Below are 20,411 nucleotides of genomic sequence, written 5' to 3' on the forward strand. Positions count from 1 at the left end.
TACAGAATTCTAATGTTTATGATGGTTTGCTAGTCGAAAGGTAAGATTTTGGTTAGTTTGGGGCCATAAATGGGTAGAGGAGTTTTGCTATAACCTAATCATGTTTGATCCAGAAAAATCACCACCCAACTTTATTTCAGAACCTAGTCTTCAAAATTAGATGAATTCCCCCAATTCAACGAAAGAGATTAAGTAAATAAAAAGAAGGAATTATATGCTGTCTATAAGAAACTAAATATTAAGGGACAGATTGTAAGTGAAAAGAGGGGAAAAGACATGCTTACGTAAACACAAAGCATAAGAAATCTAAAGTAGTTAATATTAACATCAGATGAAATAGACACCAGAACAAGGAATATAACCAGGGATGAAGAACATTTCATTATGATAAAGGGGTAAATTCATCAAGAAGGCATGATAATCCTAAATTTGTATGCAATCAGTGAGATCTTTAAAATGCAGGAAGCGGGGCACCTGGGTGGCTCAGTTGGTTAAGCGTCTGACTCTTGATTTCAGCTGTCATGATCTCAGGGTCGTGAGAGTGAGCCCTGAGTTGGGTTCCATGCTGGGCATGGAGCCTGCTTAAGATTCTCTCTCTCCCTCTGTCCCCCCTCCCCACTCACTGTGCTCTCTCTCTCTCTTTCAAAAAAAAAAAAATACATGAAGCAAAAACTGACAGAACTGAAAGGAGAAAAAAAGATCCACAATTATTTATAATTGGAAATGCTAACACCTGCCTCTCAGTAATTGATAGAAGAAATAAACAAAAAATCAGGATATAGAAGATGTGAACAACAGTAATAACCAATGGGAACGAATGGACATTTCTGGAACATTCCACCTAGTACCAACAGAATACACATTCTTCTCAAGTGTACATTGAACATTCACCAAGAAAGACTATATTGCTGGGCAATAAGACAAATCCCAACAAATTTAAAAGGTTTAAAATTATACAGATGTTCTCTGACCAAATGGAATTGGAAATCAATAATAGATCTGGAAAATTCTCAAATATTTTTAAATTAAACAGTATATCTAAATAAGGCTTGAGTCAAGAAATTATAAGGGAAATTAGAAACTAGTTTGAAGGGAATGAAAATGAATGTACAACATCTTAATGTTTGTGGGATACAGTAAAGACTACTTAGAAGGAAACACTTTTTTTTTTTTTAAGATTTCTTTATTTGAGAGAGAGAGAGAGAGACAGAGCAAGCATGAGTGGGGGGAGAGGGGAAGGGCAGAGGGAGAGGGAGAAGCAGGCTGCCCACTGAGTGAGGAGCCTGATACCGGGGCTCCATCTCAGGAGTCCGGGATCCTAATCTAAGCTGAAGGCAGACATTTGACTGAACCACCCAGGCTTCTCAGAAGGAAACACTTTTTAATGCTTATGTTAAAAAAGAAGAAAGGTTTAAAATCAGTGATCTTCCTCCTTAAGAACCTACAAATGAAAACTAAAATAACTAGAAGGGAGGAAATAGTATAACAACAGAAATCAATGAAATAGAGAACAGAAAAACAGAGAAAAATCAATGAAAGTGAAAGGTAGTTCTTTGAAAAGATCTATTATACACTCTAGTTAGACTGACAAAAGGAAGAGAGAAGGCACAAATTACCATTATTAGGAATGAGAGAGGGGGCATCACTATAGATCCTCCATGCATTAGAAGGAGAACAAAGGAGTATTATGAACAATTTGAAGTCAGTAAATTTCACAATTTAAATAAAACAGACCAATTCCTTTGGAAATACAGATTACTAGAACTGACTCAAAAAGAAATAGAAAATCTGAGTAGCAATTATAAATGAATTTATAATTTAAAACCTTCCCACAAAGAGAACTTCAGGCTCAGATTATTTCACTGGTGAAATCTATTAAACATTCAAGACATAGATAAGATCAATCTTTTTTTTTATGTTATGTTAATCACCATACATTAAATCATTAGTTTTTGATGTAGTGTTCCATGATTCATTGTTTGCATATAACACCCAGTGCTCCATTCAATACGTGTCCTCTTTAATACCCATCACCAGGCTAACCCATCCCCCCACCCCGCTCCCCTCTAGAACCCTCAGTTTGTTTCTCAGAGTCCATAGTTTCTCATGGTTCATCTTCCCCTCCAATTTCCCCCCCTTCATTTTTCCCCTTAACCACATATAAGTTTTTATTTTATTTCCAGTTAACATATAGTGTTATATTAGTTTCAGGTGCACAATATAGTGATTCCATGATTCTACACATCACCCAGTGCTCAACTATTTAACCCATTCCTGCACCTCCCTTCCCTCTGGTAGCCATCAGTTTTCTGTTTCTTGGTTTCTCTCTTTCTCTGTCTCTTTTTTTCCTTCCCATTGCTCACTTGTTTTCCACATAGGAATAAAATCATATGGTATTTGTCTTTCTCTGACTGGCTCATCTTACTTAGTATTATGCTCTCTAGCACCATCCACGTCCTTGCAAATGGCAAGATTTCACTCTTTTTTATGGCTGAGTAATATTCCATTATACACTCGCACATGTGTGTGTGCGTGCATGCGACTCACACACACACACACACACACACACACACTACTTCTTTACCCATTCATCAATCAGTGGCTACTTGGGCTGCTTCCATTTCTTGGCTATTGTAAATAATGCTGCTATAAACATCGGGGTGCATGTATCCCTTGAATTAGTGTTCTTGTATTCTTTGGGTACATACCCAGTAGTGCAATTATTGGATTCTAAGGTAATTCTATTTTTAACTTTTTGAGCAATCTCCAAACTGTTTTCCGCAGTTTGCTCTCCTACCAGCAGTGCACTAGGCTTCCTTTTTCCCCACATCCTCATGAACACCTGTTGTTTCAATGTGTTTTTGTTTTTAGCCAATTTGACAGGTGTGAGGTGATGTAGTAGTTTTGATTTGCATTTCCCTGATAATAAGTGATAAGCATCTTTTCATGTGTCTGTTGGCCATCTGGATGTCTTCTTTGGAGAAATGTCTCTTCATGTCTCTGTCCATTTTTTAATTAGATTATTTGTTTTTTTGGGTGTTGGGTGTTTTTTGGGTGACTGTTGAACCACCCTTGCAACCCAGGAAGAAATCCCATTTGATTGTGGTGGATGATTTTTTTTTTTTTTAATGTATCGTTGAATTCATTTAGCTAGTATTTTGAGCATTTTTTCATCTGTGTTCATCAGGGATATTGGCCTATGGCTCTCCTTTTTAGTGGTGTCTTTATCTGATTTTGGTGTCAGAATAATGCTGTCCTCATAGAATGAATTTGGAAGTTTTCTTTCCTGTTCTATTTTTTTGGAATAGTTTGAGAAGAATAGGTATTAACTCTTCTTTAAATGTTTGGTAGAATTCACCTGTGAAACCATCAGGCCCTGGACTTTTGTTTTTTGGGGAGTTTTTTGATTACTGATTCAATCTCTTTGCTGGTGTTCAAATTTTCTAATTCTTCCTGTTTCAGTTTTGGTAGTTTCTATGTTCCTAGGAATTTATCCATTTCTTCTATATTGTCCAATTTGTTGGCACATATTTTTTCATAATATTCCTTGTAATTATTTGTATTTCTGTGGTATAGGTTGTTATTTCTCCTCTCTCATTTGTGATTTTGAGTTCTTTCTCTTTTTTTCTTGTTAAATCTAGCTAGAGGTTTGTCAATTTTGTTGATTTTTTTTCAAAGAACCAGGTCCTGGTTTTATTGATCTGTTCCATTGGTTTTGTTTGTTATTTGGTTTTTATTTTGTTTTTGTTTTAGATTCTATATCATTTATTTCTGCTCTAGTCTTATTTCCTTCTTCTGGGTTTAGGTTTCATTTGTTGTTCTTTTTATAGGTTCTTTAGGTGTAAGGTTAAGTTGTTTATTTGAGATTTTTCTTGCTTTTTGAGGTAGACCTGTATTGCTGTATATTTCCTCTTAGAACTGCTTTTGCTGCATCCCAAGGTTTTGAGCTGTTGTGTTTTATTTTCATTTATTTCTATATATTTTTCTTATTTCTTCTTTGACTTCCTGGTTGACTCATCCATTGTTTAGTAGCATGTTATTTAACCTCCATGTAATTTTGGTCTTTACAGATTTTTTCTTTGGTTGATTTCTAGTTTTAGCAGTAGCATTTAGCATAGCATTGTAGTCAGAAAAGATGGATGATATAACTTTGATCTTTTTTTTGAATTTATTGAGACTTGTTTTGAGGCCTGATATGTGATCTGTTCTGGAGAGTGTTCTATGTGCTCCTGAAAAGAATGTGTATTCTGCTGGTTTTGGACAAAATATTCTGAATATATCTGTTAAATCCACCTGGTCCAATGTGTCATCATAGCCCTGTTGATTTTATGATTGGATGATCTGTCCATTGATATAAGGAGGGAGTTAAAGTCCCCTACTGTTACTGTATTATCATCAATTAGTCTTTTATGTTTGTTATTAACTGTTTTATATATTAGGTGCTTCCATTTGGGTGCATTAAATATTTACAATTGTTGTATCTTCTTGTTGGGTTGTCCCCTTTATCATTTATTATACAGTGTCCTTCTTTGTCTCTTGTTACAGTCTTTGTTTTAAAGTCTAGTTTGTCTGATATAAGTATTGCTACTCCAGATTTCTTTTGACATCTGTTTGCATGATAGATATTTCTCTGTCCCCTCACTTTCAATCTGCATATGTAATTTTTTTTTGTAAAGTAGGCTCCATGCCCGGTGTAGAGCCCATTGTGGGGCTTGAACTCATGACCCTGAGATCAAGGCCTGAGCTGAAATCAAGAGTTGGATGTTCAACCTGGCTGAGCCACCCAGGCGCCCCTCAGTTTGCAGGTGTCTTTAGGTCTAAAATGAGTCTCACGTAGGCAGCATATGGATGGGTCTTGTTTTTTTATCCATTCTGTCACAGTATGTCTTTTGATTGGAGTGTGTAGTCCATTTACATTCAAAGTAATTATTGATAGATATTTGTTGTCATTTTATTTCTTTTGTGGTTGTTTCTGAAGATTTTCTCTGGTCTTTTCTTGTCTTTCTCTCTTTCATGGTTTCTGATTTTCCTTAATGATATATTTGGATTTCTTTCCTTATTCTTTGTGTATTTATTAGTGGTTTTAGATATATGGTTACCATTAGGTTTGTATATAACCTCTTCTGCATATAGTAGTCTATATTAAATTCATGGTCATTTAAGTTGTACCCATTCTTTATTTCTCTCCTCCCCATGTTCTAGGTATATGTTATCATGTTTTACATCCTTTTGTTAGTTCCTTGACTGGTTTTATACTGAAATACTCATTTTTACTGCTTTGGTGTTTCCTACCTATCTACTGTCATTTTTGGTCTCTCCTTTCTATTCAAAGTTTGCCTTTTAATATTTCTTGCAGAGCTAGCTTAGTGGTCATGAACTCCTTTAGTTTTTGTTTGTCTGGGAAACTCATCTCTCCTATTCTGAATGATAGCCTTGCTGGATAGAGTATTCTTGGCTGTAGATTTTTCTGTTCAGGACTTTGAATATATCATGCCACGCCTTTCTGGCTTTGAAAGTTTCTGCTGAAAAATCCCCTAATATCCTCATGGGGTTTTACTGTCTTCTTTTGTCTTACTGCTTTTAAACTTTGTTTTTTATCACATGTTTTGCCAATTTAATTACAATATGTCTTGGTATGGATCTGCTTTTGTTGATTTTGTTGGAGGTTCTCTGTGCCTTCTCAATCTGGATATCTGTTTCCTTCTCCACATTCAGGAAGTTTTCAGGTATTATTTCTTCACATAAATTTTCTGCCCCTTTTTCTCTTTCTTCTTCTTCTGGGACTCCTGTAATACAAATGTTACTACATTTGATGGAGTCACTGAGTTCCCTATTCACTTTTTGTGTAATTCTTTTTACCCTCTTTTGTTCACCTTGATTACTTTCCATCGCTCTGTCTTCTAGGTCATTAATTTTTTCCTCTGCTTCTTCCAGCCTGCTGTTCATTCTTTCAAGCATGTTTCTCATTTTGTTTATTGAGCCCTTTATTTCTGCTTGTTATTCCTTATCTCTGTGTAAGACATAAAAGACACTCATGTCTTCCACTCTTTTCTCAAGTCAGTGAGTATCCTTATGATCATTGCTTTAAATACTCCAAAAGACATGTTACTGATATCTGTTTCACTTAACTCTCTGGCTGTGACTTTGTCCTCTTCTTTCATTTGGGATAAATTTCTTTTTTTTTTTTTTTTTAAAGATTTTATTTATTTATTTGAGACAGAGAGAGAGAGAGAGAGAGAGAGAGAGAGAGAGAGAGAGAGAGAGCATGTGAGTGAGTGCCAGGGGAGGGGCAGGAGGAGAGAGCAGACTCCCTGCTGAGCAGGGAGCCTGATGTGGTGCTCGATCCCAGGACCCTGAGATCATGACCTGAGCTGAAGGTAGATGCTTAACTGACTGAGCCACCCAGGCACCCTCTTTGGGATAAATTTCTATCTTCTCATTTTGTCTACATCTCTGCCTGTTTCTCTCTTTTAGGAAAGTCAGCTATATCTCCTGTTCTTGAGGGTAATGGCCTTCTGAAGAAGAGGTCCTATAGTGCCCTGCTATGTAGTCTCCCTTGTTCCCCAAAACCTGGTGCTTCTGGGAGTGTCTCCAGTATGTGGTGTGTGTGTTCTGTTGTTTTGTCCTGGCTGCTTTATCCTTCAGGCCAGTTATCTGGAGAGGCTCTCTTTGCCTGTTGTGGGCAGTGTTTGGTCCCTGCCCTGAATGTGGTACATTTTAACCAGGTGTGCTCGGTCTGCTTGTGAAGTGAGACCTGTCACCACTGCCAACAGAACTACAAAACTGCTGAGTCGGGGCACATGGTGTGAGCAGAGTTTTGGGCTGGCCTTCTGGGGGAGGGGGCCTACCGTGCTGGGACTGAGGCAAGCATGACTGGGAGGGGCAGTTCCACTGCAGCACAGGTTTGAGGGGTGGTTTGTATAAGCAGGTTAGGTAGTGAGTGTGGGAATAGTGCTCGTTCCTGCAGGTGGCCCTGCACTTACGCTGAGGGGTCGGGGAGGGAGATGCATATGGCCAGTTCCTTTGTTCCCAGTGTGGTCTCTCCATGAACACTGACTCTCTGGGATACACTCCGAAATGAGTGAATAACCTCCCCACTATGTGCCCTGGGTGCTCTTCAGATTTCTGTTTCCATTCTGTACGTCTGCAGGTTGTTTGCTGGCCTTCTGAGAGCAGCACAGCCCCCTCCAGGCTCTGTCCCAGCCCAGTCCACTTTAGAACTCCAGGTTTCAAGCCCCGCTGGTTGCCAGAAGTCACGAAATTTGGCCCCTCTTACTTTCTAAGCCAATTACTATGGGGATTTGTTTTCCCCTGTCGTTCATCCTTGTCTGTGGCCTTGGCTTCTTCCTCACCACAGCACCAGGATCCATTTCTCTCCCAAGCAGCATGTCCACATTTCCTACCTTCTTCAGTGTGACTTATTCTCTACCTTTAGTTATGGAGTTTGTTCTGCCAGCCTTCAGGTCAGTTTCTGGGGCATTTAGGATGATTTGAAAGTTATCTAGTTTTGTTTGTGGCACAAGGTGAGCCTGTGATCCTCCTACTCCGCCCCCATCTTCCAACCCACTGTCTAAGATCAGTTTTCATATCAATTTGTATTTGATCCAAGACCCGTCCAGAATGAACACCATCAAGTGTAGCTCAGGACTCCGCACTTGAATATGAAGATTCCCTGACTTTCTGTTTCTGCTGGAGTTCTTGTAGAGCATCTTTCCTAAATTCGTCTTTCCTTCTTGAATTCCATACTATTTGTAGTTTGTTACAAACACAAATTGGGTAATTTCTTAAGGAGAGGAACTGTTTAATTATGGTTGAGAAGTTGTGCTAGAGTCGGAAAGCCTGGCTTTCAATCCTATATCTACTGGGATTGACTGTGGACAAGTTCGCTTCTTTGTACTCCATTTGTAAAATCAGGATAATTTTATGTACCCTTTGGGTGGTGACCATTAAATAATGCACATAATGGGATATGTACACCACATGGTATATGAGTACTCACTAAATATTATTACTGGCATTGATTATTATGGGAGTATGTTTACTGATGATATAGATGTAAGAAAAATCCAATTGTAATCTCTCCTTTTAGGATAAAAACACCATTCCCAAGATCCTAATTCTACGTATTCTCATTAGTATGCTGGAGGTAGTCTCGGGAGTATATTGTGGCTGTTTGTAACTAGAGAATCCTGGTCCTGGGTCACTCTTGGTAACATGTTGGGTACATTAGGAGCATGTTTATTCCTCTAAAGCCCTGAGGTACTTCTGAGTGCTTTTCCTGGAGAAAAATTAATTAGCTGGGTAAGAGGTAGTAACCCACACAAAACACAGAACCAAGTTTGCAAAATATGCATGATGAAACCAGGTCAAGTTGGACTGGGAGAGACTGAAAAAGCATAAATAAAAATTCCTGAAGAGGAATAGGGAATAATCTGCCTTCCTGCCTGAAATGCTACATGGCCTTTTGTACATGTAATATCTACTAGGACAGTATTTTGTCTCCTACGTAGAGACCATTGACTGTGGTAGCATCCCTCCCAGAATTACCAGGGGTCTTAGGACAAAAAGAAAAGGGCTGAACTAACAAATAAATTAAGAGCACAATGTTTGCTGAATGGAAGCCCTTAGTGAATGTTAATTATATCATCTATAGTTTAAAAAAATGATTTTAGTAGTGGTGTCAAGTTTGACCTACCCACCCTTCTCTTTGTACTTTTACACAAAAATCTCAGAATTACTGAAATTAGTTAATCTCAAATGAATTGAGATTGAGTTAATCTCAAATGAATACATTTGACTGTGAAGTATACGATCTACTCATCCTGTTCACCCCGACCCACACCGTTAGTGTAGGTGTTACACAGTGAGATGCTCTTCTGTCTTTCAAGAGGAGAGAAAGAAAACAAATGGAGCAGAGAATTTGGTTAATCCATCAGCCAAGGTAAGAGATATATCAGATGTTTAATTATTCTTGAGATATATTTGGTATCATTTATTTATATATATTTGTACTTTCGGAACTGAGCGTAGACTATTCATAAGATACAATAACATTTTTATTTTTATTTTTTTAATTTATTTTTATTTTTTAAGATTTTATTTATTTATTTGAGAGAGAGAGAGAGAATGAGAGATAGAGAGCATGAGAGGGAAGAGGGTCAGAGGGAGAAGCAGACTCCCCGCTGAGCAGGGAGCCTGATGTGGGACTCGATCCCGGGACTCCAGGATCATGACCTGAGCCGAAGGCAGTCGCTTAACCAACTGAGCCACCCAGGCGCCCGATACAATAAAAATCTAAAAATGGCTAATATTTTAGAAGATGTTTTGAACTTGGTTTTGCAAATATTACTTTGTATCTAACTTAGAATTCATTTTGATTCAAGGAAAATTTATACTGGGAAGACTTCCTTAGATTTCGTTGAATGCTCTTTCTGCTTGGCTTCTTCCTATATGAGAAATCGGTAACTCTCTGAGTGATCTGTTATCCCTAGCCAAAGTTGATATGGGTTCCTAGAAACCTCTGTGTATCATGTACAGTTAGAGTTTGTGCTTCAAAATGCTTTACTGGTAGGGTTTACATAAATACATGCTGTGATCTTCCAAAGTTAGTAAACTAACTAAATACTAATTGTCTGAAACATTTATGGACTCTAATTGCTAGTGATCTGTAGCAGGGGATGGCTGTCTTCTTTAATTAGTCACCAGAAGTTGTTAGAAAAATGCCTGAGCCTTTCTGTTCACAAAACCTCTTGAGGGTTCACTGTCAGCAGAAGAGTTGAATCTGTATTGATCATGTGCCCTTGATTGTAGAAAGATCTTACTGGTAACATTTCCAAAAAAATTCCAATTGCCACAATTTAAATTTTAAGAATCTTAAAACATAAGTTTTTCTTTTATTGCATTTGAGTTATACTTACATGTCTTTTTTTTTTTTTTAAGCCTAACTAAGAGCTAAGGATATAGGGCTTCAGTTCCTTCTAAATTAATTTGAGGCATTTCTCGTAACGAATTGAGTTATGAATAATTACAAAGGTGATCTGCTTTCTCCTCTTGTGGCAACCTATGCTCAAGATTGTGCACGCTGTGTCTCCAGATGTGGTTTTTCTTTTTCTGTAAGCATGCAAAATGGTAAACAAAGGAGTAATTTTGGTACATGCATACAGTGTAATATTAAGAACCAATTAAAATGATGCTTACAAAAGATTTTTAAAATAAATCTGAACGAGGCTGACAGATTAGCTAATAGTACTGTGTTGATGTTTATTTCCTTATTTTGATTATTATACGTTGTTTACATAAGAAAATATTCTTGTCTTTAGGAATGCGGGCTTTATCCAATGGTAAAAGGCTGATCTTGTCTACAGCTTACTATTTTTTTTTTAGTATGGTTGTGGGGTGGTGGTGTGCACATATGTGTGTGTACGTGTGTGTGCATGTGTAGCAGGGAGAGAATGTGATTTTAAAAGGTGGTAAAATTTGGGGAATCGGGGTAATAAGTAAAGTTATTTGTGAAAAAAATAAATGATACTGTAAACGAACAAGATATAAAATCATTTTCCTCAGCTGTATAAAGATCGGATGGAAGGCAAAAATGCCAAATTATTAGATTCTAGCCTCCTGGGTTTTTTTAGACATTTCTCTTCAATTTTTCTGTTATGAGCATCTGTTACTTTTAGCAGTATATCCCACAGGGCAAGGATTTTTGTCTGTTTCATTTCCTAGAAATGTGCCTGATACAGAGTAAATGCCAAATAGATCTTTTGCTGAATGTGTGGATGATTAATTTGAAAATTGGTATTTATTGAATATGCACATTTTGAATCTTTAATAAACTTTTTCCATTTAAAATTTAGGAAGTGGAGAGAAATACCATATTATACTGACTATGACCTTAAAAAATGAGGTCCCCTCCCCGATTTAGAGACTAATCCATTGGAAGTTAAAGTAAACTGATAATAAAAACTTTTTTCTTGAATTCCCTTAATAGATTCTTCAGTTTGAAGATATCTTGGCTAGTACTTTCTACCGAGAGCACTTTCGAATATACATGGAAAGGATGGACAAGAGAGCTCTGATTAGTTTTTGGGAGTCTGTGGAGTATTTAAAGAGTGCAAACAAGGTAGTATATATAGCATCAAAGGAATATTAATCACTCGCTGATGAAAACGTGCATGTTAGACGCTGTGTCTGTGTTTCTCAATGAAGCTGTAAGATAAGTATACATTAAAAGACTCTTTAAAACCAAACGTAATAATGGAATTATGTTCTAGCCCCTAACAGTAAATGAAATTAGATTTTATTTTACAAAAAAGATGCTTTTGAATGTGTAGTCAAGGGAAAAAGTGACTTATAAATGTACCAAAATATTGAATTTATTTTCAGGCAATTATTTTTTTAACACATTATAAAAAGACATATATATATTCACATTGCTGTTATAATGAATTGATCTTGTCATCTGCACCTCCATCTCATAATCTTGTTATTTTAATGTCATCATGTGCATATTTTACACAACTGTTCTTCTTTTAGTTCATTTAAAATATGATTGAATTAATGGGGCTTAGGTGGTCCAGTTGGTTTAGTGGCTGACTCTTGGTTTTGGCTCAGGTCATGATCTCAGGGTCCTGGGATCAAGCCCCACGCTGGGCTCTGCGCACAGTGGGGAGTCTGCTTGTGGATTCTCTCTCTCAAATAAATAAGTAAGTAAATAAATAAATCTTTTAAAAAATAAATAAAATATGATTGAATTACAAAACACAAAAGAACATTTTTCGTTATAGATGCCTCTTACAATGAAAACCCCAGCAGTAAGCATTGTGTTTTGCACTCGACAAGGTCTCAGTACATTTAAGGATTAAAGACTGTGAAATATGTATGTTTATATGTGTCTATAAATATACATGTTTGTATATTTATGTATAACATATACATATATTTTGAGAGGCTTATTAAAATAAGCACAAAGGTACATTAAATTACTATTTGCACTTTATATGAGTGTTGGCAGAACTGAATACCAACTTAAAATACATCATAAATCACAAACTACCTTGTTTTTTGTTTTTGTAAAAGATTATTTATTTGAGAGAGAGAGGGAGAGAGAGAGAACATGAGTGGGGAGAGGGGCAGAGGCAGAGGGAGAAGCAGACTTCCTGCTGAGCAGGGACCCTGATATGGGGCTCCATTCTGGGACTCTGGGTTTATGACCTGAGCTGAAGGCAGATGCTTAACGGACTGAGCCACCCAGGTGCCCCACAAATTACATTGGTTAAGGAATTAAATTCACTCTCATAGTATTTTTAAATCTTCTTAGAAGATTTTGCTTTTCATTGCTTTTCATTGTTAATTTGTAAGCCACAAATTACCTCATTTTATCAAATACTGTTTTTGCCTACTTTATTATATATTCTATTTACTAGACTTGATTCCAAATGACTTTTGGCTGCGCTCAAAGGAATGTTGCAAACAGCAATCTAAAGAACTTTTCTAAACTACTGAAAACAGTTTGAAAGATTTCAGTGGAATAGGAGCATATAGCTTTGTCAAATGCAACACTAGCTATTTTGACCTGGCAACACTGATTTGGATGTAAAAGTCCTGGGATGTTTGTTGAATTCACAGTCTTCATTTGTTAAGTTGTTTGTCTTCATTTTTTAAAAAAAGATTTTATTTATTTTTTTTAGAGAGAGAGTGTGAGCAGGGGGAGGAGCAGAGGGGGAGGGAGAGGGAGATAATCTCCAGCAGACTCTGTACTGAGTGGCAGAGCCCTAAGACCCAGAGATCATGATCTGAGCTGAAACCAAGAGTTGACGCTCAGCCACCCAGGCGCCCCTGTCTTCATTTTTCACTCCTGTTGAAGACTTTGTATAACATTCCTGGAGTTAATGAGATGTGTCTAGAGGAAATATAAATATTATGTTAACCAGAAGAGATACTTGAATTTGCAAAGTAGGCTGGCTATGACCTAAGTGTAACGTTTAAGACTAAGCCATCTAATATAAGCTTGATTATAATGCAATAAATCATCATTCTGAAAGAACATTTTTCTTGTTTTCTTAAATTATACAATACTGACTTTTTTTTTTGAGTGAGAAATGGCACTTCCAATGATTTATATTAGATTTTAAAAAGCCAAATTGAATTTAGCTGATATTTGAGCTGTGGAATTCAGATTTACGAGAAGGAGTCCATTGCAAGAAGAGAACTGTTGTCATTTTTCTCCTTCCAGCATTTCAAAGAAATTACATTTGTTAACTATTCAACTGAAGTGTTCATTTGAAGGAGCCAGTTGTCTTTTGAGGGTCTGACTCTTACCCCTTGGTTCTGAATGTGCACACGAAAGCCAGAGACCCCCACTGGTACCAGTGTGCGTTCCACGTCTTCCTTCCAGCTTTGAAATGTAGAGAATTCTGAAGATAATCCTTTTTGTCAGAGATCAAATTTCTTATCTTTCTTGTTCTTCATCCTTCTGTTTTTCAGAATGAAATCCCTCAATTAGTTGGCGAAATTTACCAGAATTTCTTTGTGGAAAGCAAAGAAATACCTGTGGAAAAATCACTTTATAAAGAAATCCAGCAGTGTCTTGTAGGAAATAAAGGTATTGAAGTGTTCTGCAAAATCCAGGGAGATGTTTATGAGACCCTAAAGGATAGGTATTACCCTTCATTTATTGTCAGTGACCTATATGAGAAACTGATGGTAAAAGAGGACGAGAAACATGCCTCACAGTTGATTTCCAGCAAGGATGAACTGGTGAGTCACCTTTCACTTTCTCCTCCCTTCTCAGTGGTTAAGCTTCGAATATGATCGGGTGGGCTCATACTGTATAAGCCGAATTTGGTGCGCCCCTTCACCTTTTAATGTACAGGACTGTAAGTGGAGCTCACACACGCCTCCCCTTGTTCTTATAAACAGCTGACTACCACCACCTGCTGTTGAGTCAGAGACCTCACTGCCCCCTCCCTACCTGAGACATACCCCGAAAACGTGAAGGCAGAAAGCCTGTGGGTGGGACATTTGTGGCTTAGGCCAGGTAAGAGAATCCACAGAACTTAGTGCGGCCTGGGAATAGTCAAAGGATGGGGAAATGAGGAGAGAAAGAGAATGTGGGAGGAGTTACAGGAAATATTTTGGAGTTTAAAAAATCAGATGTAAGTAAGATGTTCCAAAGAAAACCTTGCTCAGCCACACCTGAAGTCTGATTTTCTTAAGTGTACTGTCATTTAATGGGAGAACCCCAGTTGCCATCTGTCATTTACTATCAATGATTTACGTGAGTTTTAAGATTTATGAAGATGCAAAGAAAAACAAAATGTTTTAAGTCACCCTACATGGAAAGATGATAATTTATCTTGGGTTTTTTTCTGCCCAGTGATATCTCAAGCCCTGAGGAATCAAGTGCTTGCTCTTGATGGTATTTGAAGTCAGTATCTGAACTGTTGTTAAATTCATTCCTTCAGAGTTTTTTTTTTTTTTAAAGATTTTATTTATTTGAGAGAGAGAGAGTGAGAGACAGAGAGCACGAGAGGGAAGAGGGTCAGAGGGAGAAGCAGACTCGCCACTGAGCCGGGAGCCCGATGTGGGACTCGATCCCGGGACTCCAGGATCATTACCTGAGCCGAAGGCAGTCGCTTAACCAACTGAGACACCCAGGCGCCCATTCCTTCAGAGTTTTTAAAAGATTTGTTACTTAGTTCTTTATATTTTCAGTGTATAACACCACCGAACTGATCCAAAAATCATTACTCATTACTCATGAGTAAAACCTATCTTATTTTTTAAGATAGGTCAGTTCGTTTAATTTTTTAATTACTTATCTATTTATTTATCTATTTATTTACTTAGTTATTGGTCAGTTTGTTTTAACTGTGTTATCTCTCCCTCAAAAGTTAAAATGGTTAATTTGCAAATGCCTTAAAAGAGGTTATTCAAATTGATTAAAAATGTCAATACCCAACAGATAAATTGAATAAGGTCTTGAACTGACAGTTGATATGTAAGGTAAACAAACATGAAAAATTGTCCAACTTCACCTGGGACTCAAGAGCAATATGTATCACTGAACTTTTGAAAGCTCTTACTCTTTTGTAACAATAATCCTGCTTCTAGAAATTTATCTTAAGACAATAACTAAAGGGTAGAGAAGTTTATGTATCATGGAGTTTGTTTTAGTACATTTGGGATAGCAAACCAGCAGAATCAACCCAGAGCACGAGCAGCAGTAGGAGTATGTCTCAGTGTACTATCAATTGCTAGGATACTATACAGCCATAAAAATTAAAATTTTGAAGTCTGTAATTAATACCCTCAAAATAAGCAGCATTGTAAATTATATGGAAAAGACAGAATACATGTATGTCTGTGTATACAAGGTGTAGAATTATGTCATATGTACACTCATGGACAAGGATTTGAAAGACCCGACAAAAATAAAAACAGCTTTTTTTCTAGGATTATTAATACTTTATTTTTGTTTGAAAAAATGACTGTTACAATTACTAAAAATTGGGAGAAAAAATTCTGTTAGAACATTAAGGAGTATAAACAAAGCAGAAGACTGTTCTCAGCCGTTCTTTCCAGTGCCCCGCACAAATCTGTTTTGTATGCCATCTGTTGGTAATCTATCCAGATTTTTCAAAGTTACACAGTTCTTTATGAATCTTAAGTCACTTTGAAATGCTAACCATTTTACTTGTAAAATGACCTACCTGTTGATTTGTAAAATACATCTTCAAGAGAAGGGCTGAACAAAGGGTATACCAAAAATACTTTCACTAATAGGAATTTGGAAATTTTATTTTAAAGGGACACGCATGAGTTTTCTGTAACATTCTTTGGAGCCTGAAAGGAAGCCAAATGTGTCTCAGTGTCTTTGTCCAACATTAGGCAGAGATCATTCGGGTTGAGCTGGGTGCAGAACTCAGTTGCCTTCCCTTGTTCCAAGCAGATTCCCTTGGGTGTACCATTTGGAAGATAATGGTATGGAATCCACCCCACGACCTCATCTCCACCCACTTTTTTGGGCTATTAAATGTCTTTTCTCACTGCAATCCTGAACACCAGTTACTTTGGTTCCAAATAATTTTGACTTGTTACTTTGCTGAGGCAAAGTAGCCTGCTCCTGGATTGTTACCACAGAGTCTTTCCTTAGTGGAATCTAGTCCTTGGGCACAGTGTAATGATAGAGAGCCTATACACTAGGTAATAATGGCTGACCAGTCCAGCATCAGAAGATAGTGTGGTTCTCCCATCCAAGTACTAACCAGGCCCGACCCAATACCGGCCACCCCTGTCTTAATCAGTGGTGGAAGAACGGTCTCAGAACTGTTTGTGTCAATTGGCCATTTAAGTTTAATAGTAAAAGACTGGTTAATGATAACAATGCATCGTAAAACCTTCAGAAGGAAAGGAGAATGTTTTGTGGACCATTTGTTTTTGTGTGTGTGTGACAGTTTTAAGTTACTAGTTTTTTAAATCAGTACTTTTTAATGGAAACAACTTGACCAAAAATCTGTCACAGAATTTTGAGACCCATTAAAACAAAAGTTTAATGAGAAAAAAAAAAAAAAGGAAGAAGATAGTGTGGTTCATGTGACTTTCTCCCCCAGGGCCCGGGAGTCGAGGCTGGTGAGGAAGCTGTAGATGAAGGCACCAGCCGGATTAATGAACAAGCCAGCTTTGCTGTAAACAAACTACGAGAACTAAATGAGAAACTTGAATATAAAAGGCAAGCTCTAAGTTCTATTCAAAATGCACCAAAACCTGACAAGAAGGTAACTCTTTTGCTTTTAAGGTTATCTTTGAAAGTTTCCATTTTTCCAATTTGATAAATAGTTTTCAGTTTATGTTGCAAAGCATCACAGTTTCCTTAAAAAGAATTTTAACCTTAAGTTCCATTGTTACATTTTTGCTTCTAGTATAGAATGAGAAAAGCACTTGATTTTAGTCTTCCATGGTCTGGGGTTCTCCCCCAGTCATCAGCAGTGAGTAGCTCCGAGTTCTCTCACCTGGCTCGCCTACAGCAGCTTTGCAGAACAGAGCAAAACATTTCTTTGTGCCAGACTCATTTCTGGAAGTAAATTAAATCCACGAGGACAATCTTTTTAATTTCATTTTTCTTTCAAATGCTGTGAGTCACAGTTTAGAGAACCTCACAAAATTACGCAAGAAGTAGATTGTTTTGCTAAAAGCCAACAGAATTGGAAAGTTTAAAAAGGTAAACAGCATCTCCCTAAGTGGCATTTTGTGAACCCAAGCAGTGGTGTGGCTTTTTGCTTTGTGGTTATGCCTCTTCAGAGTCCAACAGGTAGGCGTTTCTAATATAACCTTGGTCGATGCTCTTCGGTCTGCCAAATTGATCTCCTCTGGCAATTTCTGAGTGCGTGTTCAGCAACATAAGTGATGAGTAAATGCATGATGCTGTGCCGGTCCCTGTGGGGAATCAGTGATATACAGAGCCTGACATGTGCCCTTTGGGAGCAAACATGGTGATGGTGGGACTAAAACATACCCACATGAAAATGAAGCAGATAGTCTCAGGCCTGACTGATGATAAAATGCAGGAGGAGGTTTAGGCTGGGAGTGCTTCTGTAGGCTTTTTGAGCAAGGAAAGAGTCCTTGTAGCCTTCATGTTCAGGAGAGTTTCGGAGCAAAACTTCCGCCTTCAAACCACAGAATTATATATCCTTATAGGTTTTCTCATGAAAGAGATCCATAGCCTTTTTTTTTAAAAAAAATAAAATTACTTATTTTTAAAAAATTATTGCAAAATATACATAAAATTTATTACTACTTCAACCATTTTAGGTGTACAGGTCAGTGTCTGTGCATTCACACTGTTATGCAACCATCACTACCATCCATCTGCAGGACTCATTTCATATGCCAAAACTGAAACCCTGTACCCATTAAATAATACTTACCATTCCCTGCTCCCCATTCCCTGGCAACCACCATTCTACTTTCTATCTCTTACAGATTTAGCTACTCTGAAATACATCGTGAGTGGAATCATACAGTATTCATCCTTTTGTGACTGGCTTATTTCACTTAGCATAATGTCTTCAAGGTTCATTCATATAATACTGTGTGTCAGAACTTCCTTCCTTTTTAAGGCTGAGTAATTTTCCATTGTGTGTGTGTGTATATGTATATATATATAGCATTTTGTTTATCCATTCACCCATCAGTGGACATTTGGTTTGCTTCCATCTTTTGAATATTGTGAATAATGCTGCCATGGACATGGGTGTACAAATATCTTTTCAAGATCTTGCTTTTAGCTCTTTTGAGCATGTACCCAGATGTGGAATTGCTGTTTTTAATTCTTGGAGGAACCTCCATACTATTTTCCATAATGGTGGCACCATTTTATACCTTCTCACCAACAGTGCATGTAGTTTCTAATTTCTGTAGATCCTCACCAATAATTGTTTTTCAATTTTTTGATAGTAACCATCCTAATGGGTGTGAGGTGGTTTGGATTTGCATCTCACTAATGATTAGTTATGTTGAGTATCTTTTCATGTACTCTTTGGCCATTTATATATATTTTTTTGAGAAATGTCTATTCAAGTCCTTTGCCCATTTTTGAACCAGACTGTTTGGTTTTTGTTTTTAAGTTTTAAGAGCTCTCTATATATTTTGGATGTTAATATCCTATCAGATATGTGATTTGCAAATATTTTCTCCAATTCTGTGGGTTGCCTTTTTATTGTGCCGATAGTATTCTTTGCACAAAAGTTAAAAAATTTTTTTCTTATGTTATGTTAATCACCATACATTACATCATTAGTTTTTGACGTAGTGTTCCATGATTCATTGTTTGCATATAACACCTAGTGTTCCATGCACAACGTGCCTTCTTTAATACCCATCACTGGGCTGACCCATCCCCCACCCCCCTCCCCTCTAGAACCCTCAGTTTGTTTCTGAGAGTCCATAGTCTCTCATGGTTTGTCTCCCCCTCCGATTTCCCCCCCTTCATTCTTCCCTTCCTGCTATCTTCTTCTTCTTCTTCTTCCTTTTTTTTTTTTAACATATAATGTATTATTTGCTTCAGAGGTACAGATCTGTGATTCAACAGAAAAGTGTAAAATTTTTATGAAGTCTAGTTTTCCCATATTTTCTTTTGCTGCCTGAACCTTTGGTGTCATAGCCAACAAGTCTTGCGAGTCCAGTGTTATGAAGCTTTTCCCCTATGTTTTCTTCTAAGAATTTATAGTTTTAGCTCCTATGTTTAGGTCTTTTATCCATTTTGAGTTAATTGTTATATAGGATATTAGGTAAGGGTCCAACTTCATTATTTAGCATGTGGGTATCCAGTTTTCTCAGCACTATTTGTTGAGGAAATTGTTCCTTTCCCATTGAGTGGTGTTGGCACCCCAGTCAAAATTCTTTGACCATATATACAAACGTTTATTTCTTGGCTGTCTATTCTAGTGCATTGGTCTACATGTCTGTCTTTATGTCGGTACCATACATTTTGATTAGTATAGCTTTGTAGTAAGTACAACTCCTCCAACTTTGTTCTTTTTCAAGATTACTTTGGCTATTCAGTCTCCCTTGAGATTCCATATGAATTTTACAATGGATTTTTCTATTTTTGCAAAATACATTGGAATTTTTATAGGTATTGTGTTCAATCTGTAGATCGCTTTCGGTAGCACTGACATCTTAGCAATGTTTAGTCTTCTAATCCATGAACATTGGAAATCATTCCATATATTTATGTCTTCTTTAATTTCTTTCATCAGTGTTTTATAGTTTTCTTTGTAGAAGTCTTTCACTTCCTTATTTAATTCCTAAGTATTTTTTTTTTTTATTTTTATGCTATTGTAAATGGAATTGTTTTCTTAATTTCCTTTTTGGATTGTCCATTGTTAGTGTAAAGAAATGCAGCTGATTTTTGCCTGTTGATTTTATATCCTACTACTTTGCTGAATTGTGCAGCATTTCAAGTGGCTTTATAACTCTCATGATGTTTTCCCTTTGGCAGATTGTTTTCAAGTTGAAGGAGGAGATAATTCTAATGGAGAAAGAACGCACAGACCTACAGCTGCACATGGCAAGAACAGATTGGTGGTGTGAGAACCTCGGAATGTGGAAAGCCTCCATCACCAGTGGAGAGGTAGGTCTGACCCCTTTTCCTCCCAGTTTATTTTAAGAGTATGACTTTATATGAGAAGACTTTGTCCTAGAGAATTAAGTTTGAGGGTAGAAAACCTATGTTTGTTCGTGTAGACTGCATTTGTCCTTCCTTCTCCACTGTTTTCACTCTGTCTCACCCATGACTGCGAGCTGTAGGGGGGCTGCCTGGTGTAGACCTGATCTCACTCCACTGCAGGTTGTCCTTATTCACTGGCATTGTAAGCGACTTTCAGATAAGGATACTTAATGTCTCTGAATTG

The 20,411-nt window shown here is 37.2% G+C and overlaps 1 protein-coding gene across 8 annotated transcripts in view; it reads left to right on the top strand.

The window, feature by feature from the left end:
- The window catches only part of SNX25 (sorting nexin 25), a 134,310-nt gene that overhangs the window by 91,645 nt on the left and 22,254 nt on the right, over positions 1-20,411 (top strand). For all 8 annotated transcript variants that reach the window (XR_012381127.1, XM_073902307.1, XM_025886108.2 and 5 more), the window contains exons 8-11: positions 10,988-11,119; positions 13,483-13,755; positions 16,611-16,775; positions 20,000-20,131. Coding sequence is in view for 7 of the 8 variants with exons in the window: in XM_073902307.1 (XP_073758408.1) it covers positions 10,988-11,119; positions 13,483-13,755; positions 16,611-16,775; positions 20,000-20,131 (702 nt within the window). In the remaining variant the exon portion in view is untranslated. The remainder of the gene's footprint in view (positions 1-10,987; positions 11,120-13,482; positions 13,756-16,610; positions 16,776-19,999; positions 20,132-20,411) is intronic.

This window comes from Callorhinus ursinus, unplaced genomic scaffold, assembly GCF_003265705.2.
Source record: "Callorhinus ursinus isolate GAN/ISIS: 27379988/994484 unplaced genomic scaffold, GSC_fseal_2.0 scaffold17, whole genome shotgun sequence".
Taxonomy (NCBI): Eukaryota; Metazoa; Chordata; class Mammalia; order Carnivora; family Otariidae; genus Callorhinus; species Callorhinus ursinus.